This window comes from Echinops telfairi, unplaced genomic scaffold (genome assembly GCF_000313985.2).
Source record: "Echinops telfairi isolate 266 unplaced genomic scaffold, ASM31398v2 ScPeMD7_3;HRSCAF=10, whole genome shotgun sequence".
Lineage (NCBI taxonomy): Eukaryota > Metazoa > Chordata > Mammalia > Afrosoricida > Tenrecidae > Echinops > Echinops telfairi.
Genome location: NW_022103899.1, coordinates 64,132,726 through 64,142,418, shown reverse-complemented (window position 1 = coordinate 64,142,418; position 9,693 = coordinate 64,132,726). Strand labels below are relative to the sequence as shown.

The 9,693-nt window shown below is 53.1% G+C and overlaps 1 protein-coding gene across 1 annotated transcript in view; it reads right to left on the bottom strand.

The window, feature by feature from the left end:
* Nucleotides 1-9,156: 9,156 nt before the first annotated feature.
* Nucleotides 9,157-9,693, bottom strand: part of LOC123522200 (aquaporin-12-like) — an 8,601-nt gene continuing 8,064 nt past the window's right edge. The window contains exon 4 of the mRNA XM_045294519.1: nt 9,157-9,306. Coding sequence (XP_045150454.1) covers nt 9,157-9,306 — 150 coding nt within the window. The remainder of the gene's footprint in view (nt 9,307-9,693) is intronic.

Genomic DNA, 9,693 nt, shown 5'->3' with positions numbered 1-9,693 from the left:
GGCCTGGTGGGCCAGGATGTGCTCCAGTCTCTCCTCCTCCCCCGTCATCTGCTCCTGTGTGCTCTGATCAGATATATCCCTCTCCCGGAGCTGCGGATTCAGTGCCATCCTTTGAAATAACTTCTTCTCGGGGGACTTTAAATTACTTTTCATGTTACCTTCCAGTGTGTGGGGGTGGGGAGAGTCCTTGCTCTGAAACAGCGGTTCTCAACCTGTGGGTCCTGACCCCTCTTGGGGGTCAAATGACCCTTTTACTGGGGTTGCCCAATTCATAACAGTAGCAAAACTACAGTTATGAAAATAATTTTATGGTGGGGTGTGGGTCACCACAACATGAGGAACTGTACTAAAGGGTCTCGGCTTTAGGAAGGTTGAGAAACACTGGTCTGGAGCCAGGAGCTCGGCCATTAACCACCCAGCGCTGAGCAGAGGGATGGACTGCAGAGACTAGTCCCGGGAGACACGTTCTCAGGATGGAAGCTGCCCGCCAGTGCTTCCTTGGCTGTATTTTCTACAAGGTTTTACAACTGGCTTTTTGCTCTTACAGACAAGTGAACTGCAGAGCATGCAGGTGGACTATCATTCCAGAAATGAGTCTGGGGGTTCACATGGGTGGGACTGGTAAGGAATCACAGCAAGGGGCCTCCTGCCGTTTCTCTTAGAGCCGTGTCGTACCCTCCTGCGGACTTTGTCCTCCCAGGGCCAGGTGTTCGTGAGCGCAGGAGACAGCTCCAACTCTGGCCTCGGCACCGCTGGGGGGCATGCTACCCTGCTACCATGCTACCCTGGCCCTGGAGTCACTGCTGCTCGTCCCAGTGGGAGAACACCCCTAAGGGCCGGCCGACAGACCTGGAGCCACCTATTGTTTTGTTTTTTTCCTTTTTTCTTTCGCTCTATGTCTATCAATAGAAAATGGGCAAGACAAACAATCCCAGGAGAAAACAATGGGGCCGGTGGTCCTGCGGGGGAGGGGGCGGCACATGGGACAGGAGAGGGCTGGGAGGGGGAGTGGGGAGCCAAACAAACTCAGGGATAAGGGAACAACAAGAGACCTAAAATTGATAGTGTGGAGGGCATATAATGCCTGGTGGGGTTTAATCAAATGCAATGTATCTGAGATTAATTACTGAGAGCCGAATGGAGGGTGAGCATGATTGTGGATCAGGAGGAAGGTGAAAGGAAATAGAGGAAATAAATAGGAGGCAAAAACTATTTATAGAGACATAGCTATATGCATGTACATATGTAAATACATAAATTTATAATTAGAGGGATAGAGGCCAGTGTACATATATTTATAAGTATTAAGATAGCAGACAGACTTTGGGCCTTTACTCAAGGCCTCCGTTAGCACAAGAACACTTTGTTCTGATAAACTGGCACTCTTTGATATTCATGTATCCAGACACGATTGCTGAAGACAAAATGGGTACATAAGCAAATGTGGTGAAGAAAGCTGATGGTGCTGGCTATCGAAAGATACAGTATCTGGGTTATTAAAGGCTGGAAGTTAAATAAGCGGCCATCTAGCAGGGAAGAAAATAAGTCCACATGGAAGAAGCACACCAGCCTGTGTGATCACAAGGCATCGACAGATCAGGTATCAGGTATCAAAAGATCCCAAACAAACAATTATATCTATGGAAAAGAGGGGAGTTGGAGTGGAGACCCAAATCCCATCTGTAGACAATTGAACATTCCTCACAGAAGGGTCACAAGGAAGGGATGATTCAGCTAGGGTACAGTATAGCACTGATGAAAAACAAACATTCCTCTAGTTCCTGAATGCTTGCCCCCCCACCCCTGCACTACCATGACCCATCTGGCTAGACCGGAGTATGCACACTGGTACAGATAAGAGCTCTGGACACATGGAATTCAGAGCAGATATACCCTTCAGGAACAGTAGTGGGAGTAGTGACATCATGAAGGGAGGGGGAGGGGGGGAAAGAGGGCAAAAGGGGAACCCATCACAAGGTTGGATATATAGCCCCTGCCCCAGGGGGACAAATAGCAGAAACGTGGGTGAAGGAAGACACTGTAAGATGCAAAATAACACTAATATATAACTGATCAAGTATTCACGAGGGTGGGGAGGGAGGGGGAAAAAGAGGAGCTGATGCCAAGGGCTCAAGTAGAAAGAAAATGTTTGGAAATATTGATATGTACTGGTGTGCTTAATACAACTGCGTGATAAATTGTTATAAGGTTTGTAAGAGCACCCCCAATAAAATGATTAAGATTTTAAAATATTTATTTTAAAAGACAACAACACTGCCTGGTCCGGCACCATCCTCGCGTTTGCTCTTGAGCCCACTGCTGTGGCCGCTGTGGCCGTCATCTTTTCCAGGGTCTTCCTCTTTGTCGCTGCCCTGCTACTTTACCGAGCAGACGTCCTTCTCCAGGGACTGGCCTCTCCTGACAGCATGGCCACAGTGTGTGAGACAGTCTCGCCTCCTCCCTCTGAGGAGCACGCTGGCTGTACTTCTTCCAAGTCAGATTGCTGTGTTCTTTTGGCATCAATAGTACTTTGAATGTTCTTCCCCTGTACCACCGTTCAAATGCACCGATGCTTCGTCTTCCATGCTCAATATCCAACTTGCACGTGCGTAGGAGGCGAATGGAAACCAGCGTGGCTTGGGTCAGGGTGCACCTTAGTCCTCAAAATAGCATCCTTGCTCTTCAACACTCTAAAGAGGACTTGTGAGCAGATTGACCCAATGCAGTGCATCTTTTGATCTCTTGACTGCTGCTTCCATGAGCATCGATTATGGATCCAAGCAAGACAAAATCCTCAACAACTTCAACCTTTTCTGCATTGATCATGACGTGACCTATGGTCCAGTGGGAGGACTTTGGTCTTCACATGCCGTTATAATCCACACTGCCGGCTGCAGTCCCTGGTCTCTGTCAGCGAGTGCTTCAAGTCCTGCTCACTTCCAGCAGCAAGGTTGTGTCATCTGCATAAACACGTTGTTAATAAGCCTTCCTCCAACCCTGATGCCACCCTCTTCTTCAGGTAATCCGGCTTCTCTGATGGTTTGCTCGGCACACAGGTTGAACATTATGTTAGTCTAGGTACTTTAGAGAAACAAATCCACAGCAACTCATGGATAAGAGAGAGTTTTATGTAAAGAAAATGTGCATCATGAAAACATCCCAACCCAAGGCTGCCCAAGCCCACAAGTCCAACATTAACCCATTCACCCAACACCTGTCCACAAAGTCCTCCACCTCACAAAACAGAGGCAATGACGCCGACTGCAGGAGGAAAGCTGAGTTAGTGAACAAATAAGCATCTCAGTGCTGGCAGGGGTCTCCACACGGCTGCTCCAGCACCCAGGGCTGCATCGGGATAGGTCCATGTAGCTTCTCCTTGAGGATGTCTTGTAGGAAGTCAATCTTGCAAGCTGAAGCAGGGAGCTGCTAAGGCAGCTGCATCCTGGTGCGACCATCACAAAGCAAGAGACCCGAGAACTAGAAAGGCGAGGCTCACCACCCATTTATCCCTCTGTCTTTCAATTAGCCCCACATGTGATTATTGGCCAGGCTGGTACAATTAACTCACTCAAACAAGTATGGTGAAGAATACAACCCTGATGCACACCTTTCCTGATTTCAAACCAGGCAGCATTCCCTCCTGTTGACACAACTGCCTCTTGATCCAGGCACAGGTTCTAAATGATGTGTTCAGGAATTCCTCCTCTTTTCAAGACAAGCCATAGCTTGCAGGCCAAGCTCATTAGTCTCAGACTGTGGGATCAATTCTCAGTTGCTGCCATGCCTGTCACCTCAGCAGGGCTAGCCTCGCGATTGTCTCGTCAGCCCTGGTGACAGGACGGACTATGAGGACACGCCAGAGGCAAACACAGGTGAGACACGCAGACCATTGAACAGGTAATCGCAAATACAAGGTTGGCCCTGGCTAAATCGGGAAGCCAAGCAGGGAGCCAGGTGTCTATTCTAAGGAAGCCCTCTCACGTCTTCACCTGCTGCTCAGCTAACGGAGAATTATCCATGAGGTTGAAGCTGCTCGCTTCCTGGAATTCTGGGCACCCATGACTGGGTCTGAATGGCAAAAAGTCCAGCATCCCACCGGGCTTTAAAAATGGTCTCTGTGCCAGGGTGGAGGAGAGGGAGGGAGGGAAAGGAGCAGGAGGGAGGGAGAGCAGATAGGGGAAAAAAGGAGGGGGAGGGCAGAGGGAGGGGAGGGGGAGGGCCACAGTGGGGCGGGGGTGCTGTGAAGCTGTCACTGATTCCACGGGCGGGCCATGCAGCGTCACATGGTGTTCTCCTTCTAATGTCTTCTGTTTCATAAATGAAAGAGGGAACAGGAATAATTTTCAACCAATTATTTTTTTTAAGAGAGAGAGAGAGAGAGGGGAGCCATAACCTTAAAAACCCCTCCAGACTCCTTGCCCCTCAGATCGAAACACAGGTCTGGGAGCTTGTAAAAGCAACAACGGTAAAATGGAAACGGACTTAAACCCTGTTGTGACACGCGAGCACATTTCAAACAAACAAACAAACAAACAAACAAACACCCTCTCGGTCTCGTCCTACCTCCCGACTGGTTGCAGCTGGCCCCCGAGAGGGCCATCCCGGGCCCTTGTGGTGAGGCAAGTCGACCTATCAATTTCAGAGTAGTCCCCCCACACACACACACACACACCTGGGGGGTCTCACAGGGGCACAAGAACTTTACATTCTGAGCGATTGTCCCTGTTCAGATCAAGGCGTGACTTCTGGCCGTGGACAGAGCAAACCCAGCTGAAGCGTCTGTAATCGGGTCTCTAGAGGAGCCCGTGCCTTGCTGAGCCCTGCACAGAGGTCCTCCGCTGAAGATGCGCAGTATGGCCGGCTCTCCCTCGGGTGCTGAAAGGCAGTGGTACTGGGAAAAGCCCATCTGGACCTTCAGAGGGAGTCTCTGTCAGGCCCAAACTGCCCTGTGGAGCCTGGGAAGAACTGGGCAGAAAGAGGGCAGCTAGCCGGACAAAACCACATTGGTGGAGCGTTTACATACATGCTAGCTCTTGGACGGGAGTCAGTCTGGCCTCCCGTAAAGTCACTCAAGTGAGCTTTGATTGGGTTGCTCCCTGTGGTTTGGGTTCACTTGGCCAGGCCAGGATTCTCCCACGACACGATCTCTCATGGTGCGGTCAGCTCCATGCAGGGATCTTCTGTGAAGCAGCCAAGCAGTTAATCTGGCCTCAGTCTAGATCCAATCGTGAGAGGTTCCATCTGGGGCCGGTGGCCTGCTCATAGTCCAGGCGACCGACAGTGGGTGGGAGCAAGCTCCCTTTACCGTGGGGTCTGGATCCTGCCTCGGGTTCTTGGCCTCCTGTCGGATTGCCTGCCCATCCCAGGAGCCATGAGTGGACTGCTGGCCATGGGTCCATGCAGCCTCCACCCACAGCCTGGGGTCCTCCTCCTTCATCCTCCGGCTTCCTGCTCATCAGGCCCTGCAGCCGCGGGACTCAGGAGAAGCCTCCAGCTGACAGCTGACTCATGGACTTGACGCGGAGTGGACAACGGTGTGAGCCCTTTCTGGACATGAACCTCTTTCCATCTGCAAACAGTGAAGGTCAGAGAGCCCTATGGAACCCACGCCCCTGGGGGTTCTGTTCAACGCCTCTTCCAACGCAGTTTGTCCTTTTGCTATAACTGACTGAAATGTCTCTTTATGCTTTGGTTCAATTCCTCCCTCCCCTCCAGCCCCCCACCCCCATCCCACCTCCCCGCTGCCAACCTTACCATTGGGAGTGGCTTTTCATGCCGCATGTAACTTCCACCTTGGTTTTAGAAGGGCTCACACTTCTCCAGGGCTGCCTGTTTTGGGCCCATGATTCTTTGACTAGTTCCTACGTAAATGACACAAGCATCAACCACCAGTGTTCCGTAACCCAAGTTATCCTACTGAATGTAGTTAGAAATAAAGGGAAGTTCTTCCTAAATGCAGTTAGCTTGAAGTTCTTTACCGAATGCAGTCTCTACAGGGTTTTTATCACTCGCTACATTGCTCACAAAGCAAACAGGTTGCACGCAGAGGTAGAGGGGCCGGGTAATGAGGCGTCTTCTCTTGTTTACCTGCCCCGTTAGTGATCGAAAGGTGGGCCCTGCCGTCTACTCAGTCAACAAAGACACCCTGAATTGTAAAGAGCTTCAGTGTGCTGTGTGCAGGCTCGGGGTCAACAGCTGTGTCTCATGGTCACCTGAAACCAGAGTCTATGTGAGCGCTCCGAAGTGTGAATTCGAAAGCCAGCGGTGTGTCACCTCTCTGTGCTCTGATCTTAGACGCCACACCACAGAAACCATGCCTCGGGCACCACTGCAGTCTCCTCCCTGGCACACCCTCTCTAAAAAAAACCTTCTCTTTCTTCGTCGTTGGACATGGAGTGGGGAGATTGGCTGTGCTATTCCGGGGCACAGCACTTGCATTTTGAGGGGGTGCTCTGCTGTTCAGCTCCTTTCTGAGGGTGAGCCAGGTCGTGCGATCCGACATGTGTGCCCTCTCTGATGTGGGAGGCCTGGGGCAGGTGGGTTGGGAAAAGAACTCTTGCCGTGGGCACGGAAACCTTTCCTGCAGGAAGGAGTATGATGTCATGTGTCCTCTGCTTTGGAGAGGCCCCCACAGGCTCAGGTCCTGTCCCAAGTCAGGATGGGGAGTGGAGCCCTGCGCCTGGGAAGTCTGGAGGGGCAGTGTCCACAGGTTCCTGGCCCAGGCAGTGAGGAGTCCCATACATTTCAGGGGGTGTGGTGTGTGGGGTGGGGTGGGGGGAAATGCTGCCACCCCTTTGGAAAGTGTTCACAGTTCCTTCTGGGGTCAAACATTCACCCCTCCCAAGAATAACTATGCCCATAGAAGCTTACTTTACACTCGTTGGAAACCTGAAACTCCCTTAAGTGCATTGTCCTAAAACGTAGGAGCTCCTGCGGGGCACCACGCGATGGGGCTCCCTCAGCAGTCTCATAGTGAGTCCTGGGAAAACGGAGGCGTTAGCATATCTCGGAAGGAGAATTCAGACCTAAATCATAGCTCTGTGCTGCCTTTCCAAAAAGTCCAAAACCAAGCCACACTCACTTCCACCTAGTGGACACCGCACTGCCCCTGTGGGTTTCTGAGACTGTCAGTCTTTGTGGTCGTGACATAACTTAATGTTGACGTTAAGATATGAGTGTAGGGGGAAAAGTTTAAAGAGAGAGAGAGTGTAGGGGTGGAATCTAGCCAGCCAGCCTGATGGTGCCTCCTTGTGGGTGTGACCCCATAAGGAGCATCCTGGGAACCTCCCCACCACCCCTCTCTTTGCTTCACCTTCCTGTTGGCTTTGGCAAGCCACATTGCTGAGACTGGAAGAGCCTTGTGAGGTTTCCACCGCCATTGGACCCACAAGACTCCGCACCCACCAGCCAGTGATCTCCCTGCATTCTGCATCATTGCACGTGGCTGCGTGAGTCTGAAGAGGGACTGATGGACTAGTATAAGACTTATGGACTTGATTTGGACTGGGCTGGGATGTTTTCTTGATATCTGAGTACTCCTTGATATAAAGCTCTTCCTTACACATCGACAAGTGTCGACGAATTGCTCTCTCTAGTCAACCTGGCCTAACACATTCTATGGGAAAGCCCATCTTCCTCCCACGGAGCCGCTGGGGGTTTCAAACTGCTGGCCTTGTAGTTAGTGGCCTAGTGAGTGGCATGAGTTTGTGCGTTTGTCAAAAGACAAAGATAGTCGTGGTCTGTACACCTTTCAGCTTGATTTCATTTCATCTGAGATGAGAGCTGTGAGCAGTAGAGACATGGCTGGAACGTAGACGCCCCGAGGCCCAGGTAGTCACAGCCCCATGAGCAGCAGAGGCACCGAGACCCTGGGCCAGGTTCTCGTAGGGAGGGAGGGTCCACCTGTGGAGGGGGAGCCCACATCCTGATGCCGGGTCTGAATTAAAGATGTCTCATCAACTCATGATCCTCCAGACTCCCACGGGAACCCCAGTTGCTGTCTACCTGGTCTTCGGGGTTCTGTGCTTCCAGAGTAGCCCCCTCCTCTGAGCTGCAGGGGACTTGTGCAGGAAAGGACAGTACATGTCTGGCTCTGGGTGTCCCCGTGAGCCTCAGGGCTGGGGCTCCGGAGTAGGGGTGCAGAAAGATGCCTCAAGATTGCCATCCTGCTGGGGCCTTCCCTCCCCCCGTCTCCCTCCCATCCCAGAGTGTTCTAGATCTCTGGTTTTGTACTGAGAGAAGTGAAGATCAAGTCAGCTCTTTGTTCTTGATGCTGGCTTCTAGAATAGTCCTTCCCGCCCTGCCCGCACCACAGGCTCTGTCCTCCCAGGGGATGCGAGTGGGCTCCCGTTTGGGCACCGACAGGAGCTAACTGTGTCTCAGGAGACGCCTTGTGCCTGCCAGCATGGCAGGGGCTGTTCTGCTGGGAAGACACCCCCTCTGCGGCCTTGCGACCACAGTAAATGTGCCGTGACATCTCCCTGGGGGTCCGGAGTGGGGGACTTAGTGATGCTGCAGGGCCAGGTGCTGCCTGACATGGGGGAGCAGGCGGGACACCGGGTAGCCCCCATGTTGGTGAGCCCTTTGTCACTGCTCAGCCCGTTTTCCACGCGAGTCTGGGGTTGCTCATTGACCACTTTGCACATGGCTGGGAGTTGCCTACCTGGCAGGGGGAGCAGGAGAGCCAGGGGTGGGGGGAACTGTAAGGGGATGCCCAGCAGCACTGCCAGCCAGGCATTGGCTTGGGGGGTGGGGGGTGGAGGCACCACCTGTCCTCTCTCGGAGCCCACCTGGCTGTAGGTTCCTCCAGTGACTGTGGTCTAACGTCCCCTGCCGGGAAGTGTCCAGGGTCCTGACTCAGCCTGGGACCTGAGGCCATACCCCTTGGGGCTGACCTGTGTCTGCTGTGGCCCTGCTGCTGTGGCCCCTCCAGGGGCCCAGTGCTATCACGGAAACTTCTCACCTGGGTCCTCTCACCTCCTGCCCAGGTGTTACATGGGAGTCTCTCTCTCTAAACAAGAGTCAGACAAGCCCTGTGGGCAGGACAGGGAGCCTGGCCTGGCCCCCTGTGGACTGCCCCGTTCATCACCACGGCTCTGTGACTCCCACCAAAGGATCGGGAGGGGGTTTGCAAATGGATGAAAGGGCTTGGTGGCTTTAGCTGCCACTGCCCCGTTGTAAGGAGGAAGCAGAGGGGAAGAGGAGCCGGCAGTGGACTGTGTCAGCGATCTGTCTGAGGTGCAGGCTGAGACCAGAGGCACCAGAGGCAGCAGCGTAGAGACCAGGAGACAGCGCAGAGGAGCCAGGCTGAGGGCAGAGGCCGGGCTCGGAGACCGCCAGGCAGAGATGAGCCAGACCGAGGGCAGAGGCCGGGCTCGGAGACCGCAAGGCAGAGCAGAGGAGCAGCATGAAGACTCTGTCGTGGTGAGGCAGCTAGAAGACCGTCCCATGCTGACCCATGGAGTTGGAAGCCCAGGAACCCCATGCCTGGGAGGCTGAGAACCAGAGAGCAAGCCAAACCTGTCTGCTGGCTGAGGAGTGGCACAGCGGTGGGACCATGCTGTGTTCTTGCTATGGATGGGTCCTGACTTGTGGCCACCTGTCCATTCACTTCCCTAATAGTCCCCCTGAGCCCAGCAGAAAAGTTAGTGTCGTGAGAGGAATGGGTGGGGTCAGAAGAGAGAGATGGGGGGC